General features: G+C 58.4%; 1 protein-coding gene across 2 annotated transcripts in view; it reads left to right on the top strand.

The window, feature by feature from the left end:
- GRK5 (G protein-coupled receptor kinase 5) overlaps nucleotides 1-4347 on the top strand; it is a 186461-nt gene extending 182114 nt beyond the window's left edge. For both annotated transcript variants that reach the window (XM_037059653.1, XM_037059654.1), the window contains 4 exons: nucleotides 1408-1545; nucleotides 2281-2418; nucleotides 2949-3080; nucleotides 3674-4347. In XM_037059653.1, the coding sequence (XP_036915548.1) occupies nucleotides 1408-1545; nucleotides 2281-2418; nucleotides 2949-3080; nucleotides 3674-3772 (507 nt within the window). In that variant the 3' untranslated portion in view covers nucleotides 3773-4347. The remainder of the gene's footprint in view (nucleotides 1-1407; nucleotides 1546-2280; nucleotides 2419-2948; nucleotides 3081-3673) is intronic.
- The last annotated feature ends 10087 nt before the right edge of the window (nucleotides 4348-14434 follow it).

Genomic DNA, 14434 nt, shown 5'->3' with positions numbered 1-14434 from the left:
AGGCACAGAGGGAGGGGTGTATGCACATGTGCACATGCACGCTTGAACCACGGGGCCCGGGGCAGCTGTGGCTGGGTACTTGCCCACACACCTGGGGCCTTTAAGAGACCAGGTCATCACAGCCGTGGACTTGGCCGGGGGGACAGGAGGAGCAAGGCAGCATGAGGCAGCTATGGACATGTGGGCTCCTGGAGGGGCCTCGGTTACGTCAGGGAGAGGTTCTCTCTCCAGTAAACTGCAGAGGGAGGTCAGAGCAGGGTGCCCAGGTCAGTCGGGGATTCAGAGAGGCAGGTCCTGAGAGACCCCAACAGGGGCATAGCTGTGCTACAAGGACAGAAAGACACAGGGGGCCCCTCCTTGCTGGCTTTGTGGCAGCAGGACGCTGCTGTTCCTCTGCTGCCCCCTGCTGTTCACTGAGAGAAAGGCAGTTGCCAAGCCTGGGAATCCAGTGGGACCTGGGCTCTTGGGGGCAAAGTGTCAAACTAGCATCCCCTCCCCTTTGTTAGCTGGAAGAAGAGCCAGGAGTACTGGGACTCTGGTCCTGGGCTTCTTCTGTGTCCTTTATCACGGTCCATCTGGTCTGGCAGCCAGGCTTGCCCTGTCCCCTCCACGGGGCACTAGCTCAGGGCACAGTGGGGCAGAAGGAGACCATGGAGCCCCACCTGCCTGTGAAGGCCTCTTCATACACAGCAAGGAAGCAGGTCCCTGGGCCCCAGATTCCGCCCCTCATTCCATCTTGGCAGCCACAAGACCTTCCCCACCGTTCCTGGGGTCGAGAAATGCATATATCTCACTGCCCTGCCCCTGGGTCCAGTCTCTAGGCCCAAACCTCGGCACCCTCTTCCTCCACCCCCTGCTGAGTCTCAGCGCGGGTCATCTGTGGCCTTGAGGGGCCCCTAAACCTCATTTTACTGAGGCCAGACCCTCTCTGTCCTCCTCCGCCCCTGCCCCTTCCCCCCCACAGCCGTTTGCACCCAGGTCCAAGACTGCAGTGAGCTGTGGGTTGAGCAAACAGACAGAGACCTTGCCCTTTGTAAACTACCTGTGAGAAGGTAACACCGGTTCGGCAGGCCTCCGGGGTGCCCATCATGCACTAGGTACCAGGCACATGGCTTCGGGGAGACGCAGACGGAGCTTGCTGCCCCGGGGGCTCCCTGCACACACATACGCCGTGAACTCGGGGCCATGAAGCCCACGGTGGCTCAGGAGGTAGCCCTGAAACAAGGCCCGTCAGGGCCAGACAGCATCTCTTGGGGGCCTGGGCTGGCAGAGGCTGGAGAGGCCTGGAGGAGGGACATCTGGGAGTCTCAGGGATGCACCTGTGACCGGGAGACAACCACAGACCCACCCTCCTGGAGGAGGGAAGGCCCACCAGGCACGGCCTCATGGGGCTCTGTCTTGTCACAGCTACTCACCAAAGACCCAAAGCAGAGGCTGGGCTGCCAGGAGGCAGGGGCTGCAGAGGTCAAGCGACACCCCTTCTTCAGGAACATGAACTTCAAGCGCTTAGAAGCCGGGATGTTGGACCCTCCCTTTGTTCCAGACGTGAGTAGCCTCCCCCAGCCTGGACTAAGCCTGTGTGTGCCCAGGGTCTCAGCCTGGACTTAGCTGAGCGTCCACCTGGGCCCATGGCCCAGGTGCTGCTGTGTCCCATTTGGCAGGTGAGGAGACACGCCTACAGGGGTAGGTGATATTTCCAAAGTCCCTACACACCACGGCTGGGACCCTAGTCAGGGCCTGTCTGGCAGCAGAGCCTGGGTGCCAAGCCCCTCGGTGCCTCATAATGTGAGAGGGGCAGGGGCAGTGCCCCTGGGACGTCCTCCCTGGCTGCGTGTTCCTGTGGATGCAGAGTCTCTGGCGTCCCCTGGCCTGGCCCTGGGAACCAGCATTCACTCTCTCTATGGGGGGGGGCGGAGACCCCACACTGCCAGCCCTCTTTTAGACATAGATGACTTTGGAAACATCTCCACCATCCCGATCTCGTGGGCTTTAGGGGAGCAGAGACCACCTGATGGGGGAGTGGGGATCCCTGGAGGTGCCAAGGAGTGTGAGCTTAGAGATGGGGTACCCTGCAGCCTGTGTAAGGGCAGCAGGGGCCCCAGACACCCCAAGCTCACACCCTGGCTGAGGTCCTGCTGGCAGGTCTGAGAGAGGGCAGCACAGGTTTTGGGGATGGGGTGGCCTCAGGCAGGCCCTCTGCTTCCCGCGTCAACACCCCCAGCCTGGCCAGGACCGAGGAGCTAAGGGCGTGGCCCCTCTGACCGAGCCCCTGCCCCCCAGCCCCGCGCTGTGTACTGTAAGGACGTGCTAGACATCGAGCAGTTCTCCACCGTGAAGGGCGTCAACCTGGACCACACGGACGACGACTTCTACTCCAAGTTCTCCACCGGCTCTGTGCCCATCCCGTGGCAGAACGAGGTGAGAGAGGTGGGGCGGATGCGTGGGGTCAGGAGTCCCTGTGGCCTGCTGGGGCTGCGTGGGGTGGGGTCAGAAGAGGGAAGACCAGGTGGGACAGACATGGCCGGTCCAGGTGACTCTGCTGGGAAGTCCGGGGGAGAAAGGAGGGAAACGGAGCTGTGGCTGGAGGCAGGTGGGATTGTGTTGGAGCCAGAGCTGCATCAATGGGCCGGAGACAATGGGGTGGGGGGCGGGGCTGCAGCTGGCTTGTGGGGTCCCCAGGCCTGCGTGTGTGAGGAGCGGCTGGTTGTGGGCGCAGTCGTGGAGGCTTCTGCCTTCTCAGGCAAGGGCACAGCCAGACCGCCCGGGAAAGGCGGGCGCGGGCAGGAGTCGCCTGGGTCTGGGCCCCGGTGAGACCCAGGGCACTGGGGGACTTGGTGGGACCCCACTCAGGCCGGTGTGGGTGCAGGTCTGGGGGCCAGGATGCCTTTCTGCCCCCCGACAGCCGGGGCACTCACGCTGCCCTGGGGGGGCTCCCTCCACCCCTGCAGATGATCGAAACGGAGTGCTTCAAGGAGCTGAACGTGTTTGGACCCAACGGTGCCCTCCCGCCGGACCTGAACAGAAGTCACCCCCCGGAACCACCAAAGAAAGGGCTGCTCCAGAGAATCTTCAAGCGTCAGGTGAGGCCCCGCCGCCACCACACCTGCTGTCCTGGCCTCCACTCCGGGGACCCGACCCAGGCACACCCACCTTCGAGGCCTGAGCTGCAGTGGTCCGCCTCCCTGGGGGGCTCCGAGTGGGGGTCAGCAGCAGCCTGGAGGGGACAGGCAGCCTGTCTGAAGCCTCCATCTGAGGGGCTCCCCGGGGTGGAAGAGGCAGGACCAGCCCCAAGTAGAGATTCATCAGGGCCTCCCATCTGGGCAGTACTGACGTTGTGGGTCAGTTCTTTCCAGTAGGGGGGGGGGAGCTGTGCGCCTCATGATACTTAGCTGCCTCTCTGGACTCCACCTGCCAGGAGCACCCCACTCCCCACCTCACCCCTGTGGCAGAATGTCTTCCCTGTGTTCTTCCCCAGAGAGAGGCGGTGCCATGCCACCTGGTCTGCAGGGGAGGGCGCACCAGGCAGCACGCGACACAGAGTCCCTGGCCAGTGGCCCCTGACCCAGACCCCTGTGTGTGGCCGCCAGCCCCTGGGGTGCCCGGGTCATGGGGTCGGACCCCGCAGGGACTGACTCGCTTTCTCTCCCCCTCTCTCCCCGAATCCTGCCCCCAGCATCAGAACAATGCCAAGAGTTCGCCCAATTCCAAGACCAGTTTTAACCACCACATAAATTCAAACCATGTCAGTTCTAACTCCACCGGAAGCAGCTAGTGGCAGCTTGGCCTTGAAGTCACCGTGGGACCAGCCTAGACCCTTGTCCTTAGAAGCAGAACTTGTGACCCATGGAGCGTCTGCTCTGGCTGGGCGGACAGGGGAGCCCTCCAGGAGCCGGGGATGGAAGGAGGCTGCCGCCCCCTCCACGCAGAGCCTCCGGGTTCTGCAGAGAGATTTCCACTCAGGTCTGTGTGCGGAGGTGGCCCTCAGGCCGGGTGGACTGGATTTGTCTCTGTCGGATATCGCAATAGAAATCCAATTGGATACGACAACTTGCACGTATTTTAATAGCGTCATAACTAGAACTGAATTTTGTCTTTATTATTTTTAAAGAAAAGTTTTGTAAATTTCTCTATCGTCTCAGTTTACATTTTGTATATTTGTATTTAAATGAAAGTCAGACTCTGGAGGTGTATATTTTCTGTGCAGCCACGTTAAGCCATGCGTTTTCAGACATTTTAGAGGGGGTGGGGGATTTACCCCCCGAAAAAATGTGACCCAAGACTTCCACAGCCTCAAATGAGAAAACGTTTTTATTAAATGTAGAAAATGATTCACGTTTCACCTTTAAAGCATTGGTTGTATCCATCTCTACAACTTTTCCCTTGTGTTGACTTCGCCCTGTACCGGCCTGCGAGAACCAGAATTAAATGCACAGAGGCCCCCTGGGGACCCCACCCCAGCCAGAGCCGGCCATGGGACTGCTGGGCCCTGCTGGGCCCCCTCTGTTGGGCGCTCCCTCTCCTGGTTGCGCCGGGGGTCCTCAGCCCGGTGTTCTCTGGGCCTCTTTCCTTCTAAGCGGGTTCTGACTGCTAAAGCCAGTGTGTGTTTGGGGTGTTAGTTTTCTCCCGTTTTGAAGAGGTGCCCAGCAGCGATAAGGGGCAGTCATAAAGCCCCCAGCGTCCCAACCCTTTGTGGCCCATGGAAGCATTGGAGCAGGGTCAGTGGGGCTCCCTGAATGAGTCTGGTTGGGGAAAGGCTTGCCCAGGGAAGCTGGGCATGTCCTTTAAGTGTTTACAGGGTCACAGGGCCCCCAGAGCTTCCCAGGGCCACCACAGATTCGTTGTCCCAGGGGGCAGGGGTAGAGCTGGCTCTTCAAGCAGATGGGATGCCCAAGGAGAGGCCAAGCCACCGAAGAAGCTCAAGACAAGCTCCTTGTCACTTCTCAGGAGAGGAAGGGCAGAGGCCACCTCTCACTGCAATCCCCATCTCTGGGGCGCATGCAGCCCTAGGGGGACTTGGTGGCTTTGCCAGACCAGGGCCTCTGAATACAGTCCCTCACCAGTGCGGCACGGCCATCCAGTCCTAGGGAGCCCCTGGCTTCCCCCTGCCATCTCCAAAAGGTGACAGGAGCCAGTCTGCCCTCACCTCTCCTCTGGGACAGGGAGCACCACTGCCTGACCCTGCTGCCTGGCCTGACAGGGTCCCAGAGACCCAGGCGGCCTCAGTCAGACCTGGTCTCAGCTCCCGGGCAGCTGCCAGGGCTGCTCCCGGGGGGGCCGTGCACCAGCATCCCCACCCGGCCCGGAGAGCTGCACCTTTCACAGGCCCTGCAGGTCCTTCTGATGTAGGGCGTGGGCGCCACTGCCTCGGCCACCAGTGGACCTGCAGCTGCGCCCACCCCAGACCTGCTGCAGGTGGCCCCTGCCACTGTGAGGCCGGAGGAGGTGGCAAGCACGTCAGCCTTATGACTGTTCCTGAAAGTGGCCCGTAAACCCACGGCCCTGCTGCTCGGAAGGGGCGTGACCTTGGGGACGGACGCGTTGAGGCAATTTGACAAACAAATGGGAGAGAAGGAACAGTTGGCTTCCCTCAGACCCCGTTAGTGCTCAGTGTTCTTCCCTTCAAACCAACTCTTGTCTCAAGAGGCTGCTTCCATGACCCTTCTTGGGCTGAATACAAGATAAATACAAATGGCTACATTCAATTTTTGCCAAGAAGTGGGGAGCCCTTTGACCAGTATTTTAAAGTCCCCAAGCTCTTCATGACCGTCCTTTCTTAATGACAAGGTCAGTCATCTCCCTGGGACATCACCAGCCCAAGCCATGATGCTCCTGTCCAGAAGTTTCCTTTATTTCACCCAATTCTCGGCAGCCCAACCCGCACCGAACGGACCGATGTGGACGGGCCAGCCTCTCTATACCTCAGGGCCCGGCGCTCTGTCCACTGAACTAGAAAGGGACCCCGAAGGGGCAGGAAAGAAACGAAAATCTGCTGTGTGCGTCTGCATCACGAGAGCTGTGGAGGCAGTGCGGGAGCCCCCCTCCCATTCGCCCGTCCCCCGCAAGGGCCCGCAGGACCCGGGACAGGATCACTGGCCTTTCCAGTCTCCCTCTTCCTTTTGGCCCCTTGCTTCTCCCAAGAGAAGGGAAGTCTTAATTTGGGACACTGCCTGAGAGTCAGCCCTCCCCCTACGTGTCCCCGAGTCCCCACGGGTCCCGCCCCCACCCCTTCTGCCGCCCACCTCCTGCCACCACTGCTTCTATTCCAACTTGTGTCCTGTAGCTGCATTTGTTAGGAGGTATTTTTTACTTAAAGAAAAACCCCACCTTCCCACCCATCCACCTGTCCGGGTGAGGCTTACTTGGACAGAGAGGATTTAAATCTTTTTTACAGCATCGGAGCTCTTCACAGAAGGGCCTGCCTTTCTCCGGGCGTGACATTTTCTCACCAGACGTACGCTGACTTAGGTGCCTTTGAGGTGAGACACAGGGTCTTGCAGAGGCATCTCTGCTCTGTCCCTGGTGGGGCAGGGGAGGTCTCTGCCAGGGTCCCCAGGACGTGTTGGCCCAGCCCCGTCTGGGGCTCTCCTGGCCTCCCCATGGCATCGCAGAGACCGACCCCCGATATTTGCAGAGGAGGGCCCCACATCCCGCATCAGCTCTGTCTCTACTTTCTAAACCGTGCACTTCAAGTGCCGGGCACCGCACAGCAGTGCCGCGCTGCATCTCTCGGGCAGGCTCACCTTCCCCGAACCTACTGTCCCTACACATGAAAACACCTGGCCTGGGAGCGAGGCTGGCCTGCAGGAGGAGAGCCACATGGTCTGGTTCCACACACACATGACAAGCAGCCTGCCAGGGCACAAGGTGACTTCCGGCACGCCCGTGAGCTGAGCAAGCCCTGATGCGGCTGAGGGTCGGCCCTCCAGGAAGCCAGCGTCTGCTGACCTCTCCAAGCGGCCCAGCCCACCAGGGAGGGCTCCATATTCTTCCACACGCCTGTCTTTCCCCAAAGGCTCGGGTCATCGGGTGGTTGCCCACAGACTGTCTCACGTGGGCTGCTGACCCAGACAGACCCCAACACGGAGGGAGCTGCGGCCCTGGGGACAGCCGGGAGTCCGAAGGGGAAACACTGGTGGGTGGCACCGGCTGCCCTGCCAGGCTGCTGTGTGCTCTCAGACCCGTGTGGGCACTTGCACCCTCCTTAGGGGGACCTCTCCAGGTTGTCTCCCGTCCCCACCCTCGGAGGTGGGGCCTCCTCACTTTGTAGCCTTGGTTTCGGAAGGAGAGCGAGCGCTTTGAAGTGAGCAGTGGAGAGCGAGCTCGCGTCCTTCTGGGCCCAGCAGCCCAGCTTCCGAAGTCCAGCCGTGTGGGGCCGACCCTGCTGCGGCTCCGGAGGTCTTGTCTCGTCTGACTTTCAAGGCCGGTGCTGCAGACGGCGGTTGAAACATGTGACAAGCTGGCTATCTCTATGAGAGGGAGACACTTCCCCAAAGAAGAATCTAGATGTCTTTTCTGGTCCCTTGATAAGTCATTTCTGTGATAGATCAAAAACGATTGTTCTCGATTCAGAAGGGCATGGTGGCTGCTGGTAGTGTTAAAATAATAATCCTTCTCGTAGCCAAAGGTTTCTTTTTTTTCCCCAGGGAAATTTAACATTGGTGAGTGCAAATAGCTCCACCCAGGGGGTCATTGCGGAGGGTCACGGCTTTGTTCTGCTGCTCTGCGTCTGTATGTCCTGTCTGACCTGTCACCATGCTGCTGTACCCAGATCCAACCACTGTTGGCTTTTTAAGAGAAATAAATTCCTTAATCAAAATAACTGCATTGATTCCCTTCTCCAGAGCTGTTGTTCTGCGCCTTCTGCGTATGACAGTTGCCCCTAAGACGCCAATACCTACCTTTGAGTCGACCCGTTCTGCAGGGTCAGCCCCACCCAAAGGTGGCCGGAACACTGGCCACCCAGTGACCTGCCCCCACATGGCCCATCTCCAGTGGGCAGGGCCTCAGGCCGTCACCTGAGCCCTCTCCAGGTCTGTTGGCTTCTGAGCCCAAACCCAGTGGGGGCCCCAGGAGCGCTCCAGTCACGGGGCCCCAAGCCAGAGCCAGTGAGAAGGCAGCACTGTCTCCCTGACACCCCGCAGGGCATTTGTACCCCTTCCCGGCGTGTCTAACTCCACAGAGCTCACGACTCTGAGGTGGGCTCTTCGGAGTGGGCTATTCTGGGTGTCCGGCCTCCACGGAGTCCATTGCATGGGGGCACTGGGTCACCAGCAGGGAAGGACCCCGGAGGGCCTCAGAACCCCGAGCCCCAGCCTAGGGCCTGAGACCCCTGCAGACCCCTCCCTCCGGCTTGGCTCAGTGGCCTCAGTGGCCCTCGGCTCCGCCAGCCCCTTTCTGACAGCAGCCCCTCCACTCAGCCTCGGTGTTTCTGAGATGGGGCAGCACCTGCCCAGAGGGTGTCTCTGCAGGATGCGATCTTGCCGGTGGCCTCTGGACCCCCTTCAATCCTTGACCTCAGGACAGGGCGGGTCCTGGGCCCACACTCCTCTGGCCCACAGCCCAGCCCTGGAGCACGAGGCGTTCCCAGCAGGCCCTGGGTGAGGCAGCACCTGGCTGGAGGCAAGGCTGCAGGCCTGTTTCTGCCGACTCCTGGCCCGGGGCAGGGGGACCCTCACAGGATGGGAGGAATCGCACCTGTTTCCTCCCCTCGGCTCCCCTCTGTCACGCACTCCCAGAAGCAGAGGCCGAATTTCCCAGTTAGAGGAAAGGAGTGAGGAGGGTTCTGCGTGTCGGGACACTCTGGAATTGGAGAGAGAGAAAGGGGGGCTGGTTAGCCAAAGGCATGCAAGACAGGCAGGAGTCCCATGGAACCCCACATCTGAAACATAAGGCAGGACCTCTGGAAGTCTGGCCCAGCCTTTAAGGTGGCCCTGGAGGCGCCCCTCACGCCATCCAGGACCACCCCTCGCTGTGCTGCGTGACAGGTCTCTTCCCCTCCCGGTGGGCTGTCGCTTCTCTTCCTGTGCTCACCTGTCTGCTTCCCCCGGGACCCCTGGAGGCTGCTCCTCGCTGTCATCTCCTGACCCCTCGCAGCCTCCTTAGTTCTTGGCCTTTCAGCCTCTGCTCCCACTGCCAGCGGCCCGGGCTCCCCACGTGTCCCTGAACCCTGGAGAGCTCACAGAAGGATGAAAGCCGCTGGCACACAGTGGCTCTGTTTGGGCAGAAGCTTGGCCCCAGGGCCATCCCACAGTGCTGGCAGCCTACCCCTCGGTGCCCCGTCCTTGGCCCACCACCCGCTGCCCGCGGAGGCACCAAAGGTTGCCCAGGACTGTCCCCTCCAGTATCCACCCGGCTCCTGATTACCTGCCCCCTCCCCATAATCCCTCCTTGCAGCCAAAGACTGGAGTCCAGTGGGGTTTCCTAATATGAAGCTCATTTTCACTTACCGTTTTTTATTATTATTTTAAAATGTTGCTTCAATGTAACACAGGCCAATATAATATACGTAGGTCCCAGGGTACTGCAAGGACTTGCTGTCCCCCCGCCAGCCTGCCCTATGCCCTGCCAGCCCACTGTAAGCTCTCACCCTCCAGAATGTAAGACAAGACATCTGTGTTGATTTAAGCCCCTGCGTTTGTGGTTGCCATGACAGCAGCCATAGAAACCTAATGCTGCGACTGACGCTGATCTAGCCATTACGTTAATGGTGTCACGCACTCATATCACGCTTTACTCTGCACCAAGCATTTTGTGTCGGTGGCTCCCTAACCAGCCTATAAATTATTTCAGGGTGTGAACCCCCTTTTATTCTTCTCTTGGACCCCAATGGCGCCTAACATGCCATGTTAAGGAAGACAAGAAAAAAGAATCAATTTCACAAGTTCAACATTTTCTGAGTCCTCACGTTTTTCTTGTTTAGTTCCCTTCGGGCTTTGTGGGTTGTCAATAAAGTTTCATTTGAAATCCCCTTCAGGCATTCTTTGTTTGGGGGTTTTGTTTGTTTGTTTTATTTTAATTGTTGTTCAAGTACAGTTTTGTGCCTTTAACCCCCATCCCGTCCTTTACCCCAAAAGAAACACAAACTTGGATGCTGCCTGCCCTCACTTGGCCAGAGAGAAGGAAGCTGGGGTGGCAAGGGGTTGGGAGGGGCGCTGCACCAAGGCAGCCAGTACATGACCAGGCTCTGCAACCTACTGACTGTGACCTTGGGCAGGTTACGTCCCCACACGAAATGCCTTCCTCTGAAAGACTTAGCACAGTTTGCTCCACAAGTGTTTCCTGAGCTCGCCCTGTGGGCCAGGCACCGTCTCCGAATACAGAGGGGCACAAGAGACAGAAGTCCTGTTCTCGTGGGGCTCGCCTCCGAGAAGGGTGTGGAAAGGCACAGAAATAAATATGCATTTGTAAACATGCCAAGGAGAATACAATGCCACAGGGAAACAAATACCCTTTCACGGTGAGTTCGTAGTAACCGGTGGTGTACCCGGCACCAGGGAACACAGCTCAGCAATGGAAAGGAAGGGTCACCGCACACGGCGATGTGGATGGGTCTCCGTATCGTTCTCAGAATGTCAAAATTGTAGAGACGGGCACCAGGCGCACATGGCTGCCCCGGGTTCGGGTGACTCTAAAGGGCAGTGTGAGAGGGATCTTTGTGATGACAGGACAGTGCTGTGTCTTGGGCGCAGTGGTGGTCACACAAATCAGCACAAGTACAAAAATGGCACCGAGGCCTGGCAGGGGCTCAGCCAGTCGGAGCGCCATCCATACACCAAAAGCTTGAGGATTCAATTCCCAGGCAGAGTGCGTACCTAGGTTGCAGGTTCGATCCCCAATCTAGGCACATATGGGAGGCAACAGGTCGATGTTTCTCTCTTGCATCAATGTTTCTCTCCCTCCCTCTGGCTAAAATCAATAAGCATATCCTTGGGTGAGGATTTTTTTAAATGGCATCAGTGCCCTGGCAGGTGTGGCTCAGTGGGTTGAGTGCCAGCCTGCGGACCACAGTCACTGTGGTTTGATTCCCAGTCAGGGCACATGCCTGGATTGTGCAGGCCAGGTCCCCAGTAGGGGGTGCACAAGAGGCAACCACATATTGATGTTTCTCTCCCTCTCTCTCTCCCTCTGTTCCCCTCTCTCTAAAAATGAATAAATAAAAATAAAATATTTTTTAAAAATGACATCAAGCCATCCACACACCTGGACCCAGGTCGGTTTCCTGGCTCTGATGCTGTATTACAGTGACATAAGCCGCAGCCACTGGGGGAACTGGGTGAAGGGTACACGGGGCCTCTCTGTTCAGTCTGGGAATCTATCATTATTTGACAATTAAAAGTTTCATTTCGTATGTAAGAAAGTAGAAACTAGAGCAAGGAGAAAGGATAGGCACCATGTGGGGTTGCAGTTTTGGCTTGAACATGACCAACTCGGAGGGCAGCTGGGTGGTTGGAATGAGGCGTGACGTGAGTCTAGCGTGAACACTCGGTGAGCGGCCATGAGTTTGCTCATGAGCTTGAGGACCTCTCAGCCCTTTCCAGGTCTGCCCCTCTAGAATTCTAAATGCTGACCAATCACTCACTCATCTGTTCAGTCTCTGCTTCGGACGCAGAGAGAGCTGGGATCGAATCCTGGCTCCGCCACTTACTGGCTGTGTGACCTTGGGCAGATCACCCAACCTCTCTGAGTCTGTTGCCTCATCTGTTCAGCTGCTCTGCCAGCAGCAGCTGCCCCGAGGGGCCCATGTGACATCTACTGAGGTGAGCATTGCCTCAGGTGGAAGAAGCGTTTCTGCAGAAGGGGGTTTTCCCAGCTCCCTAAGGATCATGGGGATGAAAGAGAGGCTGGAGGGGGTGGCCCCTGAGCCTGGGAGAAGCAGGGCCACCTCGGCTGTTCTCTTTCTCCTTCTCTTTGTCTGGTGGTCCCGTATCTCTGGCCACTAAGGTGGTGGAAGAGCCTGCTGCCCAGCAGGTGTTGGCGGCTGAGTCAGGCACGTCTCTGATCCTCTGTCGTCTCTCTGTGCTGACACAGCTGAGGCAGGAACCAGGAGCTGTGGCCCTATTTCGACCGCTGACCTGGCCCCTGAGCCCCGAGGGAGATCCGCGGTGCCCCCCCCAGACCTGGAGGGCACACCCAGGGAGAAGGGGGCATGGTGAGGGGTGTGTGCGACTGGACTGGAGGAGTTGGGCGTCCCTGAGCCTCTGCATGCCCTTCACCCCACCCTGGGAGGAGAGGGGAGCCATTGTGAGTCAGTAACCTGGGCCCCCCACAGCCTCTGCAGAAGGAGGAGGGTCTGAAACACACCTGCCCGCCACCTCACTCTCTCTCTCCTCTGCACTCTCTCGCCCACTCTCTGCATCCACGTGTGTCTCTCTCTGTCTCCGCTTGTCCTCTGTCTCAGGTCCGTTTCTCGTCTCTGTCCTCCTGCCTGATCTCCGGACTCCCACGGTCTGGAATGTGCTCCCTCTCACCCCATGTTCCTTTACCCGCTCTCACCTTTCGGTGTCTCTCTCTGAAACAAAGTCCACTCCCCGTGGGCCAGGCCCCAGCTCCCTGAGGTTTGGGGGAGGTGGGGTTTGAGGGCTCAGAAGCTGCACACTGAAGCCATGGCAGCTCCCCCTGAGGCCATGCCGAGGCGGCTTTGACCACCCATTCATTTGGTCAATTTAACTTGTTTCTAACATGTTCCCACATAGAGTAAACAAGAGCCAGTCCATCCGCTGCTGCCCCAGGGCCCCTCCCTTTCAAGGAACGTGGTCATCCAAGAGCTTCTCTGGCTTCAGAACAGGGAGGGTTAGGAGCAGCGTGATGCCAGCCGGCAGCGTCTGAGGGCAGCTCACCACACTTTCTGGGTTTTCCCACCACTCATCCAGCCCTCCCTGGTTTGGCCCACACTGGGCAAGGATGTCTCGATGTGTGCTGACATGCCCAGGGGCCATGGGAATGGGTGTTATGTGTGCCAGGAACTCTCTTTATCTGCAGAAATGAGTCTGGCACCTGGCTTCTGCTGGTCCTGGCAGCAGAGGGTGGCCCCCAGCAGGGCGAGCTGCCTGGCCTGGTGCTGGTGGTGCAGCAGCCTCCAGTTCAGCAGGCAGGGCGGGGCCATGTCCACTCCCTCCGCCACACTACCCGGCACTGTGCATCTGGCGCCATCTGGCACCGTGCACCAGTGCCCCGGCACCTCTCAGCAAGCTCACCCCTTGCGATTTGCAGCTCTTCGGTTGCCCGGCCCCACTTCAACTGGAATGCGTTTGGCACAGAGTGAACCAAACGTCCCCGCCAACTTCCTCACTGCCCAGCTTGGGATTCTGAAGCCATCTTTATGCCCCTCCCACAAAGGGGGACGTCCCCCCAACTGGCACAATAGGGAGGAGCTGAGGGAGAAAAAGACAGCAGAAGAGCGATGCTTCAGTGGACTGTCACGCCGAGTCCTTGCAGATGGAGAGACGTCCTTTCGTGGAGGCCGGTCATGGCCCTGATGTGGACCATGCATCTGGGCTGCGCCGCTGGCCCCATTGCAAAGGCATCCCTTTCCCAGTGGCCCAGGACTGGCCACAGATTCCAAAAACAGCACGAGGGTTTGAGGTTGGAGAGAGTAGTTGGGGGATTTTGTTCATGTTCTTGTAAATGACATGCAAGCACTTGTCCGTGTGAGTGGGCAAAGCCTGGACGACGCACGTGCACTGTAGCGAGCCAGGCCCGAGGACCGGACAGGCACTGGCTCCCTCCACCTGGGGCCCCGGCTGTGGGCCGTGCTTTCGCAGTTGGGCTGGTCTTGCACTTGGGTGTTGGGGCCATTTCCAGAGAACTGGGTGTGGGGGTGCATGATGTCACACCTCTTTGCAACATAATTTGGGGAAATTCTGAACGAAAGAAGAAGGAAGAAAACTTTTTAAGTAATTTTTTATTCTGTAAAGAAGAATGGATTTGAACCTGATCTCCGTCTGTCCTCCAAAATCTGCCAAATAGGTGTTTCTCTATCGTTTTTTACCCCTGCCTTTCACATTTGCACTGCACAGGTCTGAGCTTACCACGTGCCTGTGTCTTCCCTATTGGCCCATTGGAGAACATGTTTGTAGATTTTTTGAATGACTCCCCCCGCCCTGCCCTATGAATTAAACAGATGAGATCAATACAGATTGATAGATGCAAGGACAAACAGATATCCCGCCCTCTGTGAGAGCTACCCCCTCTGCCTGCGCATGTTCAGTGGGGTGCAGGCAAAGCTTAACAGCAGGCTCTTAGTGGAGGGGCCAAAGCGGTGACCGCAGCCCATGCCAATTTCTGGGGAGTACATGCTCCCCCCATGGCTGATCCACCCGTGATCACAGCCATGTGATTGGCTGTCATACATGTAGTACATCCAAGCCGTACATGCAGATCCGACGAGCCACGTGGGAGGTCACTATGGGACAGAGGCAGATGGCCTCTTGGGCCG

Source organism: Sturnira hondurensis, unplaced genomic scaffold (genome assembly GCF_014824575.4).
Source record: "Sturnira hondurensis isolate 20B ecotype Veracruz unplaced genomic scaffold, ASM1482457v3 Scaffold0011253, whole genome shotgun sequence".
Lineage (NCBI taxonomy): Eukaryota > Metazoa > Chordata > Mammalia > Chiroptera > Phyllostomidae > Sturnira > Sturnira hondurensis.
The sequence above is the reverse complement of the archived record's forward strand: the minus strand, read 5'-3'. Positions and strand labels throughout refer to the sequence as shown.